Genomic DNA, 16,468 nt, shown 5'->3' with positions numbered 1-16,468 from the left:
TTTAAGGTCCCTCCCAACCCAAACTGTTCAGTGATTCCAGCTACAAACCCCGACCATATTTTTGTGAACAACTGATCTTTGTGTTCACAGCACAGACATGTGGGTCCATGACAGCAAAAAATCGTGTTTCAGGATACCTGACCTCACTGCCTGGCCATGAGCACCCCCAGCCCACTGGCTGGTTTGCAGAAAGGCATCAGCTCAGTGCAGACAAACAGCTCCTGCATCAGCAGTGAGGGGTATGGGGGGTCTGCAGAGCTCCCCCTCAGCCCTGCTCTTGGAGCCTGGACCTGCTGCACCTCCCAGGAGACTGAGCAGTTCCTGGTGCAGCAAATTCCCTGGAACAGGACAGAGGGAAACAGGACTGTGAGCTTGGAAGGAGAGAGATGTCAGGATATGCAGCAAAGCCTGGGCTTCGAACTATCAAAGTTTTGCTGCCTCTTCATCCCCAGAAATCACCGAGTCACAGAATATCCTGGGTTGGGAGGGATCCGCAAGGACCATCCATCCAACCCCTGGCCCTGCACAGACACCCCAACAATCCCACCCTGTCCCTCAGAGCATTGTCCAAACCCTCCTGGAGCTCTGGCAGCCTCGGGGCTGTGCCCACTGCCCTGGGGAGCCTGGTCAGTGTCCCAGCATCCCCCCAGCCTCTCCCTGCATCCCCCAAAGCCAAGGCTAATTAATATACAGTAGAGTTTAATCAGACCAGGCTCCTCTTCCTGAAATATGTCTTATTCAGCACCACCCTCCTGTTCTCTGGTCCCTGTATCAAACCACCACCACAAAGAATAAAAAGAATCTCATTTTTTTCAGCTTTATTTTTTTCCCTGTGAAAATGCAGGTCAAGAAATCACAGTTTTATAAAGTGTCATTCGTTCCATACAAGCTCCTCATTCCAGCACCTTCCCCCCTGCCAGAACGGCCCAGCCCAAACTGCTCCTCAGCTCCATCCTGCAAACCAGCAGCGATTTTTCCAGACTTTGGGAAGGAGCTGCACAACAAGAGCCATCTGTGTTTATCACTCCCACTGCTGCTCGTCCTCCCCACCCCGAGCTGGGGTTCAAACACTCGTTATGAAACCCGACAGCTCCAGCCAAGTTTTGAGGAAAAGCTTTTCCTGACTCTCTTCTGCCAGTGCTGCACAGAACTCGTCTGGAAGGCAGATTGTTTCTGCCTGTCATGGCAAAATGACAAGCCAAGGGAACAGGAAACTGTCCTGGCAGCAGGAGAGAGCTGAGGGGATCTCAGGCAGGTTGGCAGCACAACCTGGAGACCCTCCCTGGGGGAGAGCCCCAGCTCAGGGCAGTGGGAGGGCACAGGTGCCACCCAGAGGGGTGTCCCTGGGCAGGGACAGCCAACACCACATCCCACCTGTGACCTGGGAACCTGCAGCCTCACCTGGTCACTGCTGGTGGCAGCAGAACAGGACTGAAGGCTCTGAAGCAGACAAAGAGGCTGGAGGGTGGGTAATGCTGGTGTGAGGGTGCAGAACACAGCCCCCCATGGCCCCGTGGGGACAGCCAGGAGGGGTCCCTGCCCTCACCCCTCCTGCAGGTGGGCAGAGTTCAGGTTAATGCTGTGCATGAAGTGCAGAGCCCAGGAGTCCTGCAGAGGGTCCTGCTGCTCTCACCCTGCTGCTCCAGGGCCCCAGCCCAACCCCAGGGCACAGCCTGGCCACAGGAGCACCTGGCAGGCACCAGGAGCACGAGGTGCAGCCCTTGGGATGGAACCCACAGTGCCTTTGGGGGGACACATCACCAGAGATCCATCAGAAACAACCAACAGGTTTTCCTCCTCCCCCTGCAGAGGAAGTCAAGGAAGGGAGCCAGGCACATGCCTGGGAGCTCCTGGGAACCCTGGAAGAGGCACTTTGATCCCTCCTGCTCCAGAGCTTACATTCTTAGTAGTTTATGGCATCTCAAAAGAAATGGAGCCAACCTACTCCTCCTGGAAGACATGTGTGTAATGTGTTAATTATTTCCTAAAAAGACTCTGAATGTGGCTTTGCAGATATAATTAGGTGCCTATTTTGGACAACATATTAAGTGCTTTAGAACAAAAAGTGCTATAAAAATTATACCCAAAGTGGTGACAGGTTTCATCTTTCTTCAAGAGTTCCACTTTTTTATAACATCAACAACTGGAGTTTTCTGATTAAGGATGTCACTGCCTGGTGTGGCAAAACCAGCCCATGTTCTGGGAGATCGAAGGGAAGAGCATCCCTTGTTTAAGGAGTGCTGGTCCTCAAAAAGGAGGCCCAGAGTTTAACTCTTCTCAGCTACTTTCCAAGTGAACTTCACTTGGGAAAACTGCCAGCATTCCTGCCCCACTGTGCTCCCCAGACCTCCATGGATCTGACAGGGCCCATCTTGTTTTTCAGGAGCTGTTTCTCTGCCCAGCCTGGATGCAGAGCCCCTGCTGGGAGGCCACTGCTGGTACAGAGCTCTGGAAGAGCCACAGCCACCACCAGGAGCTGTGATTTCCAGGTGTGCAAGGCCTTGGAATACTCTTGAACAAGGACACTCAGGGCTCACTCCTCCCTCTGGATTTGTTCTGGGCTGGAGAAGGGTGAACAACACCCACGCACCCGAATGTGGGTTTCAGTATATTCCAAACATTCACCAATCAGTAAAAAAATAGTTCAAAGCTTAAGGCACTGCAGGCCCAGCTGCCAATGCTGCTCCCTGAACCCAGCTGAAAACGAGGAGAGGATGGGAAGCCTCATGAGGCCAGGCTGGGCCAGCAGAACTGGGGCACTGGGCTCAGCCCTGGCAGCTGGGACAGAGATTTTCATAAACTCTGCAGCAAATCCAGCCCTGTCAGAGCTGACAGAGCCAGAACCCCTTCCCCTGTCAGAGCTGACAGAGCCAGCACCCCTTCCCCTGTCAGGGGAGCTGCCTGGATGGGACAGTTCACTGGAGTCCCACCTCAGTGGTGGGAACAGGATGCAGGAACAGCCCTTCCATCTTCCCACAGAGGAATTCCATACCCTCCTCCTGCCCAAGTCTGCCAGTGACACCAGAGAGAGCACCAGCTCCTCCCAGACCTGCAGGTGGGAGCTGCAAGCAAAGCCCATTCTGGGAACAAAGCTCTTTTCTGATTCAAGAAGGAAATGTCTGCGGGGAAGGGTGGGAGGTGAAACCAAGAACCAGCCAGTTCCTGCTGTCGGTTCTCCCCGTGCAGTAGGCTGGAGGTGGAGATGATGCTCCCCAAAGCCTACAGAAATGTCTTCTCCATCTGGAAGGAAGTCAGCCAGCTCCCCTCGGCACAACCAACCCCAGCTTCACTGAGGGCACCCAACCTCCTCCTCTGGGCGAGCCCAGCAGCTCCAGCCTCTCCTCTGAGGCTGAGCCACAGTTCTCACCCAACCCCCTGCTCTCCTGAAAAGCACCACCACATTCCTCTGAAAGGCAGGAATTTCCACCCACCATCCTCAAGCTCTAACACTCACACCCAAAACAAGTAACTCCCACTGTTCTGGGGAGCATCTAAGCTCAGGACATGCCTTGGAAGTGGGTCAGAACGCCGGCAGAGGCGAGGCCCGAGCGGTGGAGCCACCGTGCCCTGCAGCACAAACACCAGCCCCTGCCCCTGCTGCTCCCCCAGGGCAGGGCAGCTCAGAAGCTTCTGCAATTCCTCCTTGGCACGAGGTAGACACCTCCCAGCAGGCAGGGCCTCAGGGCCTGTTCTCCAGCTGGCCGTGCTTGACGCGCCAGGCCCAGCTGAGGCCGCAGTCGGGGGCCAGCGTGCACTGCAGGTCGATGCCACAGTCGGGCACCTCCATGTCGTAGTGCACCGGCTGCCCCTCCTTGGTGACCAGGCTGAAGGCAGGCACTGGGATCTGGGGAGCAGAGCAGACACAGTGGCACCTCAAGGCTCCTTCAGAACATCCCATGCCTCTATCCCACCCAGCCAACAGCTTCCCATGAGAGGACAGTGCCCAGATGGGGCTGATCCTCAGCAGGAACAGCCCAACCTCCTCCTGGGAGGAAAAGCCTCAGAACTGGTCTAGGCAGTGCCCACCCTGCTGCCAACCTGCCTCCCACGAGCTCTGGGCCATTGCTGGGGTCCCTGAGCTGGTTGTGCTTGGGCATGGGAACCCCCCTGCAGGTCAGTGATGTTTTGATCTGTATGTCACCAAAGAGACCCAACAACACTGGCACATTTTCTTGACTGGTGCAACCTCTTTTACACCACATTTTACACTCAGATGAGTCCCAGTCCCACAGACACTCTGGAGTTTCTTTCAGGGACTGCCAAGGATGCCCACAGGGAGGTTCACTGGATGTGCCAACACCTCCTCTAAAGGAACCAGCTGGAAGCACCACAGCCAAACACAGTCCCTTTGCCTGAGCTGATGCTACTGCTCGTGACAGAAAAGGCAAATAGGGATTCTCCTTTAAGGAGAGGGGAAAGAATTTATCTTTAGGCTGCTCAGGGCAGTGGTGGAAGCACCATCCCTGGAAGTGTTTAAAAAAACTAGGAGAGGTGGCACTTCAAGCTGTGGTTTAGTGGGCATGGTGGGATTCGGTCAAGGGTTGCACTTGATGACCTTGGAGGTCTTTTCCAACCTCAGGGATTCAGAAAACATCTCTGGTATCACAGTCCCCAGAGCAGCACTGAAACTGTGTTTGTTACTAGAGGTGCCATTAGGATCCTTGGACAAGCCCTGGCTCCAGGATTCCAGGTGTTCTGGGGCTGCGTTAGGGAAGAAATTACTCCTCAGACAAAATGAATCCCTTAACTCCCAGTTGGTGCCTCACCTGGCTGCTTATCCCCGTGGCAATGTCTCCCACCTTTGTCCTGTGGAAATCCCTGATGTGTAACTTTTCTCCACTTAGCAACTGGATCTGGATTTTCACTCCTGGAATGCACAAGAGGAGTTGTTACTTCTGCTGAGGCACAACAACCTCACAGTCCACGGGAAAGCTGCCTGACGAGGCTCACACGGGGAAAATCTCATTTCTGTCACTAGGCATTTCATTGATGCAGGTCTCCTGCTGAGCATGGAGCTTCCTGAAGACAACAATGACTCAGAGCAGGGCTGGATTTAGCAAGAAAGCAGCTGAAGTGATGTATTGATTTGCACAACAGGCCCTCAGAATTACTTTGTAGACATTTATGGTTATAAAACACACGCCCTGGCACAGGGCAGGGCACACACAGCTGAACAGGCTCTGTGTGTTCAGGAGCTTCCCAGGGTTTCCCTGTGAGACCCCAGTGCCTGTGACTGGGGCAGACTGGGCCTCCCACAGCCCATCTGCAGGAGGGTCTGTGCTGACACAGCAACTGAAGGGTAAGAGGAGCTCAAAGCCTCCAGATACCAAGCCCTCTAGATCCAGAGGAAATGCTTCCTGGCCCTTTATCCCCCCTGCAGCCACCCAGACCCACCGTTGAAGTAGCTGGGAGTGTCCGTGTGCCGGCCGCGGCTCAGCAGGTTGTTCCAGCTGAAGCTCTGCCCCTCTGCCTGGCTGTTCCAGGAGTGAATCCCAGAGCTCATAGTGTCCCTCAAGCTCTGAGAAGCCTTCATGGAGTTCTGCAGAAGGAAGCACAAGTTTGTCAAAAGGCTCCTAAAGAAAAGGAGCTTGCAGGAGAGAAACATTAAAATACGGTTGGGAATAAAAAGGGGATCTAAGGCTGGGCCTTGAGTCAGTCAACATTTATGTGGCACCTGGAAAAGGGAATGGATAGCAATGCTACAGTTCCAGACACTGTGAGACATTCTCAACAGTTAAATCAGCATTGAGCTGAAAAGTGGGATGAGAAAAGAGGGGTCTGTGGTACTGAGTGACAGAAGAATGAAGCACCAGATGAAATATTTGGCACTTATTGGCATTAGAAACACACAGAAAAAACAATTAACTGCAGAAACAACTACAGAGCCTACACTGCTGTGATGCTGGGAGGGGTCTGTGTTATCCCTGAGTGACAGAAAGACAACCTGACAACACCAGCACAGTGGTCAGTACCAGCCCAAAGGCAAATCAAATGTATGGGGTTGGTTCTGGGGGGGAAACGGAGCAGAGTGAGACCCCACACTGCACATCCCGTGTGCCAACAGCTGAGCTGCTGCACAGAACTCTCCCAGTCTGTCTTCCAAAGCCTGGGAGGCTCAGAAGAGGGACAGAAATAGGACACAAGGCTGCTCCCAGCCAGAGCAGACTCCTGCAGATGCCAGGCTGCACAATTTGGGACTCAATGTCTTTGAAAACTATGATTGAAGGGCTTTTGTCCTTCTCTGGCCCAGCAAGGTTTGCTCAGTGTTTCTCACTGGTATTCCCTGCCTTGGGAACACCAGAGACAGAGCATACAAATATAATTAAAATTAGTATTTCAGTAACCTGGGCTATGAATTCATTGGTATCAATGGGTTAAAGGAAGTTCATGGAGAACAGATCCAGAGGCTGGGAATGAATATCCAAGATCTGAGTCTCTTTTCTTCTACCCTATTCTGGTCTTTCCTAAACTTCCCACTGGTGTCCATGTCCAGGAAGAAAACCCTGCACAGCTGCTTGGCCCAGCCTGAAGCAGCTCCTACACCCACCACTCCTTCCCCAGCCCCCATTTCCCTGCACAGACAGGGTTGAGGAGGCTGAGATTTCCCATATCCACACACTTGAATCTTGCTGAGTGAGTGACAGCACAGGAGAGGCTCTGGAGGGAAGGATCCAGGCTGGACAGTGACCTAAAGCACAACCCCAATCCTCAACACCCCGCTGTGCAAGGACAAAGCTTTCCTCCCAAGGTTCTCTCCAGCAAACTGGGAGGCAAAGAGCAACACCACATGTGAGAAACTCCAGCTCTCCACTGGCCACAGCACCCAGTTTTGCAGAGAAACCCCCCTGCAGCCTCCAGGGCCACTCACCCTCTCGCTGGCGTCCGACACGAACGGGCTGTCGATGCTGAGGCAGGAGAGCATCTGCTCCTGCTCTTCCAGGGAGTAAGGCTGGGAAAGGCTGTTCAAGAACAGCTCTGCAGCAAAAAGAAGGGAAGGGAAGACATTTGCAGTGTTTCCTCCAACGCCCCTCTGCTCTAATCACAGTTCTGTAGTTAATTCCCCATGGGCATTAGCTAATGAGCACTGGCTTTGGTGTCAGTAGCTCATGACACAGCCCTGGGGCACAGAGGGCACTGCCAGCACCAGCACAGGGAAACTCAGCCAGAAGGGACACGGATTGGGCAATCACATGCAAAGCAGCAGCTCCCAGGATTTCCCAGTTTTTGCCCATTCTGGCACCTAGGAGGATGTCACTGTAGATCTTTCTGCACTGTCATACCCAGGGAAAGGACAGACTGAGGCACTCAGCTCTTGCAGCAAGTTGCACTGACAACATCCAGCCCTACAAAGCTGCTGGGATCCAAAGCCATTTGGGAAGAAAGCTCTCAGCAGGCCCTAAAATGCCAGTCCTCAGTTCCCTGGCACAGTTACATTTCAAGCCACTTTCTTCCTAGCTTGAAGTTCTCAGTTCACTTACAAAGACTAGAGGGAAACAAATGAAATGTGGAGTTATTCTGGGGCAATGGAGCTGGACTGTGTGACTTCCACACTAATTCACTGCTGGCCCTCAAATTCTGGATTGCTGCTGGCAACCACATTCCTTGGCTGGTGGCTGTAGGTTTTCCAGTGTCCAAACAAAACAGTTGCAGACTGATTTTAACTGTACTGCTTTGCCTGGCATCTGCCACCCCTTTGCTATTATCCTGGCTTACCCCTTTATTGAAAGAATGGTGTCTGAAACCTAAAATTCCAGGTGAAGTTGGAATTCTGACACTGTTTACACAGTGCACTTGAGCACAAGTCTGAAATGGGCTGTTTTCTAAGAGGTTCCTGCACCTCTCAGAAGGTCCCTCCCCTGTTCAGTGGAAGGAAATCCTGTTCATTACCTTTGTGGTGTATTTAATTGGTTAAGAACTACTAGTTTTGGTAATTTAGAGGAAGGTTGAGCAATTTGTGTAACGAGAAAGGAACTGTGAACAAAATGACATCCAAGCTGAAAACCCAAAAATAACTGTCAGGGGGCCAAGAGAAAGCAGCTGTAATTTTATCCTGCTCTCAAGAAAAAGCTGAACTCCTTCCCCAGCCCAGTGCTCACCAATTTCCAGCTGCTGGAGCTCTTGTTCTGAAATGGTTGTGGCTCTCTCCACGTGGCTGCAGCTCTTCAGGGGCACAGGAGTGGAGGAGAGAGGGGGGGGATCCCAGGCCTCAGGTAGTTCCTTGTCCTTGTTCCAATGGGCTCCCTCGACCTCCTCTGTTTCCTCCAGGAGTGGGGGTGGTGGGACTGGGCTGGCACAGGAAACTTTGACTGGTAACTTTGGGTCAGAACCAGTCTCAGCAACTGGGCTCACTGTGGGGGACAGGGATGTCTGGGGGTTGTTTTCTTTGTTCAAGGAAAAATGTCTGGGCTCTCTGTATTCGCCTTTCCAGGGGCTTCTCACACCTCCCACTACAAAAGCAAAAAACATACAAACATTTTCAAATGAAGACACAGAAGAGGTAAAAGTTTCCCCTCACTGTAGAAGTTTCTGAAGATTTGCTGTAAAATGCCCAGCTTCTCCAGAAGACAAACTCAGCTCACCCCCACAAATTCTTGCTGTATTACAGAACCACCAGCAGGATTAAGTTGAAATAAATTATGACAGTCTTAGGGGCAAGGCTGGACCACAAGTGTGAGTTACAGCTGAGGATGCAGCAAACCTCTGCCTGCAGTTCTGCTGCATGTCAGGCTCTCCAGCTGCAGCTGATGCTCAGCTGACAGGAGCCCAGGCACAGCAACACCTGAGCAAACCCACAGAGAGCTCAACATCTCCTGCAGCAGAGAAGGAACAGCACGTGACAGCACACAGGAAACTTCATGTATTTGGGTGAGAAACACTGGGCTGTGGGCAAAGCCATCAACCCAAAACACACATCAGTGCTGCAACCTCTGGAAAAGATACCCTGGGCAGTAAAACAGGCTGGTGCTCCCCTAGGATTGCTCTGCCACATCCAGCAGCTCTCCCAGGGAGGGTGTGAAGGTTTAGCTGCATCAGGACATTTCTACCTTCCTCAAGTGCCACGCTGGCCTTGGTTTTGAGCTCTGCTGCAGATGCCCTCTGGAGGGGCTCCTTCTCCAGCCCCAGCTTAATAATCTCAGCAGTGAGAGGGTTGCAGGAAGGTGGAATTTCCCTCAAAGGAGGTGGCTCTTTGGCGATCTGTGTAACAAACAGGAAGTGAAAGAGGTTACACCAGAGAGGTTTCATTTGATGTCAGGAAGGTTCTTCCCATCCCAAGAGTGCTTCCAGCTGAAATGAAAGCATTAAATGAGACCTGAGCAGCAATTCTGTTATGCCTGAATGGTTAAAAAGTCACACCCAAGTCGATGAGCAGGGTGCAAAAGGAACAGCCCCAGCACAGCAGTCAGAGGCACAGGGAAGGCTGAGCTCCCAAAGCAAGGCTGGCACTGTATCAGATGCCCAGCTGGCTCCCACCCAGCCACCCCCAGGCAACAGCTCCCTGGCCAGGAATAAAGCTCTGGCACCTCACCTGCCTGGCTCTGGAGGGAGGAGTGTCACTCACCTTCAGGCAGAGGGGGTGGTTGTAGTACTGGGTCCAGGGGTGGCACCCGTTGAGCATGTGCAGCATCATGCAGCAGCTGCTCCACACGTCCACCTTGCAGTCGCAGCGCTTGCCCATCACCACCTCCGGCGCCATGTGGGTCTCCGTGCCAGGCACGTAGGTCCCTAGAGCCAGGCAGAGCAAAGCTCACTGCATGTGGGCCACACAACAGTTCCAGTTCCAGGGGGGAAGCTTAAGGCAGGATCCTTGTCTTTACAGCTGAAGTGAGAGACAAGTCACCTTCAGAGAATCCATGGAATGGGTTGGGTTGGAAGGGACCTCAAAGTCCATCTCATCCCACCCCCTGCCATGGGCAGGGACACCTCCCACCAGCCCAGGGTGCTCAAAACCCTGTCCAACCTGGCCTTGGACACTCCCAGGGATGGGGCAGCCACAGCTTCTGTGCCCAACCTGTGTCAGGGCCTGCCCACCCTCACAGGGAATAATTTCTTCCCAACATTCAACTTAAATCTCTCCTCTTTTAGTTTAAAATAGCTCCCCCTTGTCCTGTCAATCACAGCCCTTGTCCCCAGTCCCTCTCCAGCTCTCCTGGAGCCCCTTTAGGCACTGGAAGGGGCTCTCAGGTCTTGCTGGAGCTTTCTCTTCTCCAGGCTGAACACCCCCAGCTCTCCAGGGCAGAGAGGCTCCACCTCAACCCAAAGAGCAGCACTGGGTGCTCTTCAAAGGCTACAGTTCCCTATCAGACTCACATAGAATAGGGATTAAACTCCCCTTCCAAGCAAATTTGGGATGAATACATGAGCTGGACATCAGAAAACATATCCTTTCAACAGCTGCAAGAAGCACTGTAAAGTTCAACTGAGAGAAACAAAGGCATTCTGCTCCTTCCCAGCTCTTTAGAGAGCTCACATGCCAAGTCAGAGCAGGATTTTAAAGTTTCAATGTGGTTTCTTGCAGGGCCAAAGCACTGACTGCAGTGTGCTGACATAACCTTACAAAAAGCACAGCAGCCCTCCAAGCTGGGAGATAAGGACCATCACCTCCCAGGTCTGGGCCACTCTGGTGCCACTGAGGTGGCTCAAGCAACACCAATAAATGAGACACTCTGAGCCCAGGCTGCAAAATACAGTTGCTTGCAAAGGAGCCAGCATGTAAATGTTCACTAGAAGGAATGAGTCAGGGGGGCAGCTGTCCAGTAAAGGCTCACCTGTGAGCAGGCTCTGCCCAGCACAGCCAGCACAGCCCAGCACAGCCTCACCTGTGAGCAGGCCCGTGCCCAGAAAGCCTCACCTGTGAGCAGGCTCTGCCCAGCACAGCCAGCACAGACCAGCACAGCCTCACCTGTGAGCAGGCTGGTGCCCAGCACAGCCTCACCTGTGAGCAGGCTCTGCCCAGCACAGCCTCACCTGTGAGCAGGCTCTGCCCAGCACAGCCAGCACAGACCAGCACAGCCTCACCTGTGAGCAGGCTGGTGCCCAGCACAGCCTCACCTGTGAGCAGGCCCGTGCCCAGAAAGCCTCACCTGTGAGCACGCTGGTGCCCAGCACAGCCTCACCTGTGAGCAAGCTCTGCCCAGAAAGTCTCACCTGTGAGCAGGCTCTGCCCAGCACAGCCTCACCTGTGAGCAGGCTCTGCCCAGCACAGCCTCACCTGTGAGCAGGCCCGTGCCCAGAAAGCCTCACCTGTGAGCAGGCTGGTGCCCAGCACAGCCTCACCTGTGAGCAGGCTCTGCCCAGCACAGCCTCACCTGTGAGCAGGCTGGTGCCCAGCACAGCCTCACCTGTGAGCAGGCTCATGCCCAGCACAGCCAGCACAGCCCAGCACAGTCTCACCTGTGAGCAGGCTCTGTCCAGCACAGCCTCGTGAGCAGGCTGGTGCCCAGCACAGCCCCACCTGTGAGCAGGCTGGTGCCCAGCACAGCCTCACCTGTGAGCAGGCTCTGCCCAGCACAGTCTCACCTGTGAGGAGGCTCTGCCCAGCACAGCCTCATGAACAGGCTGGTGCCCAGCACAGCCTCACCTGTGAGCAGGCCCATGCCCAGAAAGCCTCACCTGTGAGCAGGCTGGCGCCCAGCACAGCCTCACCTGTGAGCAGGCTCTGCCCAGAAAGCCTCACCTGTGAGCAGGCCCATGCCCAGCACAGCCTCACCTGTGAGCAGGCTCTGCCCAGCACAGCCTCACCTGTGAGCAGGCTCTGCCCAGCACAGCCTCACCTGTGAGCAGGCTCTGCCCAGCACAGCCTCACCTGTGAGCAGGCTGGTGCCCAGCACAGCCTCACCTGTGAGCAGGCCCGTGCCCAGCACAGCCTCACCTGTGAGCAGGCTCTGCCCAGAAAGCCTCACCTGTGAGCAGGCTCTGTCCAGCACAGCCTCACCTGTGAGCAGGCTGGTGCCCAGCACAGCCTCACCTGTGAGCAGGCTCTGCCCAGCACAGTCTCACCTGTGAGGAGGCTCTGCCCAGCACAGCCTCATGAGCAGGCTGGTGCCCAGCACAGCCTCACCTGTGAGCAGGCTGGTGCCCAGCACAGCCTCACCTGTGAGCAGGCTCTGCCCAGCACAGCCTCACCTGTGAGCAGGCTCTGCCCAGCACAGCCTCACCTGTGAGCAGGCTGGTGCCCAGCCCGTCGGGGCGCAGGTGGGCAGAGTGCCCAAAGTCACACAGCAGGGCTCTGCTCCCATCGGCCGACAGCAGCACGTTCTCCGCTGCAACGAGAACAGGCTGTTAGTGTGCCCTGGTTATGGGCACTGAGAGGGCAAAGAGAGTCAAAACCTCACAGAACTACAGGGTTTTGGAGCCCCAGAGGGTTTATTGCTCCTGTGGAGTGTCACTGGGCTAAGCAAGCACAGAGCTGTAATTATCTCTGCCTGTAAACTGCCAGCCTCCTGCCCTGGAGACCCCTGGACCCCAGTGGTGGGGCAGCCTGGGCAAACAGCCCATCAGGCCCAAGGGATGACACACAGAGGTGACAAATATGATGTTCCCAGAGGTTTAGAACCAAAGGAAACTCTAATTTCAAACAGATCTGAAAATTTAGTAAGTATTCCCATAACTTAATCTCCAAGCCTCTTCCAAGAAAAAGGAAAGAACGAGATACCTCAAGGCCCATCCTACCTTTGACATCTCCATGGAGAATGTTTTGAGCATGAAGATACTCCAGACCCTCTAGCACCTGGCCCAGGTAGCTGAGGGCTCTGTCCTCTGGCAGGCAGCCACTCTGTTTAATTAGCTGCCCTAATGAGCCACCTAGAAAGGAATCCAGAGAGTCTATGTTAGCTTACCTTTAAATTCTTCCCAACATCACCAGAATTCCTGGTTATTTCCAGTGAAAAAATGAGAATTTCTAGGTCTGACAACCCTTATCTTCCACATATGGGTCTGTTCCTTTGGTTTATTCCCAGAGTTTTTGCTGCCCAAAGAAACTGGCCTCGTTCATGAAGCTTTTTGCTTAGTGTTGCTTTGGAGCCAACCCAACTGCTCTGTGATCAGACATTTTTGGGTGCTACTGATCACCAGCTGACTTTTCCCAGCCTGTTTTCCATGGTCCTGGCTGGAAAAAGAGCACCAGGCAATGGAAGCATCTCGGTTTGCTTGGACAGTATCCATGTGCTTCACATGGTGCCCTGCAAACCAACATGAAGCCAAACCCAGCACCAGCTGCATGTTTGAGTAAGAACTGGCAGCTGCTGACCAAGACACAGACAATTTGAACTGGAGTGAGGCAGGACTGGGAATTATTCGCCCCCAGAAAGCCCCTTGCTGGTCCAGCAGGGATCACACACACCTACCCCGACCCCCTCAGGAATGAACGCTCTGGATACATCAAAGAACTAACGGATCAGAACTGGGGCAGGAGGAGGAGGAGATCAGTGTCCACTGCATTTTGCTGTTCCTTCCTCACCCTCCATCAGCTTCATGAAGATGGTCACCCAGGGGCCTTCCTTCACAGCACCATACAAGGGGACGACCCTGGGGCTCGTCACGGCCGCGCACGTCGTCAGCTCCTCTGCTCGGAAATGTTCCACCTGCACCTGCAGAGACAAAGCAGCAAAACTGGGCTCAGTCCTGGCAGAACTGCCCCTCTCTGATGGCTGGGCCTGGGCAACAGCAGAGGCACGAGGATGGTTTAACTGGACTTGAGGATCTAAAGCTTCGACTTGATCTTTGAGGTCTTTTCCAACCTTAATGACTCCCTGACCTTCCCCAACAGAACATCAGTGGGTACAGCAATAAGTGGGAACACTCAGGATGATCTGAACAAGGACAGGGAGAGGCCCTAAATCCTCAGTGTCTGAGAAAAGTGAAATGTAATGGTTTGACCCATGGCTTCTTCAGTAACCATTGTATCTGAGGAAGTTACAAGTATTCTACATGGGTCTTCCACGTAGCAGTGGGGGAGTGGTTTTAGTTCCTGTCTTCCCTTCCTTGGCTGAGGAGCTGGGGGAGGTGGTTGGAGTCTGGTCCCTCCAGTCCCTGGTGGTTCTCCTGTCCTGAGTGAGATTGTTTCATTCTTGTTCCCCTTCCTTGAGGTTTTTAATTGTGTTTGTTTTGATTCATTCGGTTTCTTTGGGTTGGGTTGGTGTCTTCCCTATTTTCCAGCTAATCAATCCCCTTTTTTCTCCCTTCCCCTCTCCCCTGGGGGTGGGATCCTGTGTGTTGTGTATACAGTGTGGTTTGTAAATGTTAATAAATATAATTTATTCTTTTTATTCAGTTCAGTTTCTTTAGAGTGCGTGTCTTTTCTGGTTGTTTTTTTTCCCTTTCCTTTGCTGGGAAGGTTCTGGGAAGGGAAAGGGGGGGGCAGTTCAGGGTTGGCAACAGCCAGGCCAGACCTGCAACATGAAGGTTTATCAAAAATAAAGCCAGGCTGAAATGCCTCCAGCTGAGGGCTGAGACTGGGAACCTTCAAGGAGGAGGTGATTTCTGTCTCAGTAAAAGGATAATTCTGACAACTGAACATTCTGCTTTCATGGCAGAGGGGAAAAAATTAAGGATGGTGCAACACTTGGCAAAAATTCAACTGCCCCAAAGCAGGAGGGAATATGAAATACAGCCACAATCACTGTCCTAGGTGGTGCTCATCCTGAAAATGGTTAGAGAAAAACCTCATTCCCTGGATTCAGCCAAGCAAAATAAAACAAGAATTTGCTAAAGACCAGAAGGAAAACATGAGTCATTAAGATTCTGGTGGGAAAAGGATGCAGCATATTTCTTCACTGTCAGCAATTCAGCTATAGATAGTTTTCTTTCACCCAAGAATGTGAAGAGCAGGTGCTTCCAACAAGGTCAGGCAGTCCCACTCTAAGACAGGCAGGCAGCAGGAATTGGGGACAGTTACTCATGGAAAATGAAAGAGATCATAGGGAAGTGTCCAATTTGCACATTAGAACTCTCTGGTTTCAGAGTCTGGTCTGAGAAGATGCATTTCTGACATAAAGAAGCATCACTTGAAATCCTCCCATATTTAGGACAAAAACTGACAACTTTAAATTAGGCTTCAGCCTCTCCTCCTCTCATGTTTCCCTTTCCAGCACAACCATCCTCTCTCCTGAAAACACAGCCCTCCAGGAACAGTCATTTCTCCCAAGTCTGGGTACTGCAAAATGGATAACACATTCCAACAGCTACACCCTGACAGGAACAGGCTGCTGTGTCCCCACCGAGCTCCACATGTAAACTCTGAGGATGCAGAGTAGGAATTAGTTTTCTACAGGCTTTAAAGATGTTCTTTTCTACAGCTGATCCCTGAAAAGGTTAAAGAACATGCTGAGTTGTCTTGCCACAGGCAACACATCAAGTTGAGCCCAGTGTAAGGAGGGAAAAGTGAACATTTTAAGCTGAAAAATGCAAGTTGCAGTTCTTTTTGTATCTACTATTGTTGTGCTCAAGACAAACACTTCCCACATGCTTGTTGAAGTTTTCTAGGGGAGTAATGTGAGAAACATCAGTTTGCAGAGGTGATGAAACTATTCAAGTGTAAGTTTAAATAAAATGGTTTATATTCTCCTCATCTTGAACTATCACTCTGGGGCCCCCAGGGCAGCCTACAAATCAACACCCAGATCCAGGTTGTAGTCCACATGCTCCCTGCACTGTATGACAATGGTACATACTGGTGCAGAAAGGATTATTGTGCCAACTTCTGGGAAAACACAAATCCTTTGCTTCATCTGTAACAGCATCACCTCATCAGGATGTGCCAGCACTGTGTCTGACACCCAGAGAGCTGATCAAAGCTCTCTCTGCTCTCAGTGCCTACTGGGTTTTCCTGCTTTATTAATTTTCCAACAGGGAAACACCTGCCATGTAAGCACTTACACCAGCCATGGTTTAAGATGAGAATAATCAGATAAGCAGACAACTCACATGGCTGTTTCTGCCCTGCAGGCACTTACAGTCTCTCAGGAATCTCTGCTCTTGGCCTCAGCACCCAAGATCACTTGCAGCACATTTTAAGGCCAAAGGAACATATTTCTGGCTGCTGAGCCTGACCCCTGTCCACATCCAGGTCCTCCACCACCTTGAATTCTTCCTTAGACACGACCAGAGCAGCACCTCACTGTGACTGCACAAGGTCCTGCAGCCCAGGGTAGGAGGGAGGAGGAGATTTACCTCCCTGTGCCTTCGTGTGCCAGGAAACCCTGCTCTCATCTGGAATTACCTTCTTGGCAGCACACTGAAATCCTGTCTGTTTGTCCTCTATCTTGTACACTTCTCCAAAAGAGCCAATGCCCAGGGAACCGTGACACTTGGTCCAGTGAACCTCTTCCCGGTACTCATAATCCACTGCCTTCAGTTTCTGGAAGTTCAAATCAGAGAACAAGATGAAGCAAATGAAAAATCACTTCAATGTTGAGCTGCACAGAGATCAACATCCTCAGAATCAGCACAGTGGTAACACAGCAGCTCTCTA

The 16,468-nt window shown here is 52.5% G+C and overlaps 1 protein-coding gene across 3 annotated transcripts in view; it reads right to left on the bottom strand.

Moving 5' to 3' along the window:
* Positions 1-803: 803 nt before the first annotated feature.
* Positions 804-16,468, bottom strand: part of MAP3K14 (mitogen-activated protein kinase kinase kinase 14) — a 30,689-nt gene continuing 15,024 nt past the window's right edge. For all 3 annotated transcript variants that reach the window (XM_071577482.1, XM_071577481.1, XM_071577483.1), the window contains exons 6-16: positions 16,217-16,354; positions 13,457-13,586; positions 12,670-12,801; positions 12,156-12,260; positions 9,560-9,723; positions 9,045-9,195; positions 8,097-8,447; positions 6,869-6,975; positions 5,395-5,539; positions 4,767-4,867; positions 804-3,844 (exon numbers count right to left, since the gene is read on the bottom strand). In XM_071577482.1, the coding sequence (XP_071433583.1) occupies positions 3,680-3,844; positions 4,767-4,867; positions 5,395-5,539; positions 6,869-6,975; positions 8,097-8,447; positions 9,045-9,195; positions 9,560-9,723; positions 12,156-12,260; positions 12,670-12,801; positions 13,457-13,586; positions 16,217-16,354 (1,689 nt within the window). In that variant the 3' untranslated portion in view covers positions 804-3,679. The remainder of the gene's footprint in view (positions 3,845-4,766; positions 4,868-5,394; positions 5,540-6,868; positions 6,976-8,096; positions 8,448-9,044; positions 9,196-9,559; positions 9,724-12,155; positions 12,261-12,669; positions 12,802-13,456; positions 13,587-16,216; positions 16,355-16,468) is intronic.

The sequence above is a fragment of the Pithys albifrons genome, chromosome 25 (genome assembly GCF_047495875.1).
Source record: "Pithys albifrons albifrons isolate INPA30051 chromosome 25, PitAlb_v1, whole genome shotgun sequence".
NCBI classification, from domain to species: domain Eukaryota; kingdom Metazoa; phylum Chordata; class Aves; order Passeriformes; family Thamnophilidae; genus Pithys; species Pithys albifrons.
This window is presented reverse-complemented; position numbering and strand designations above follow the sequence as displayed.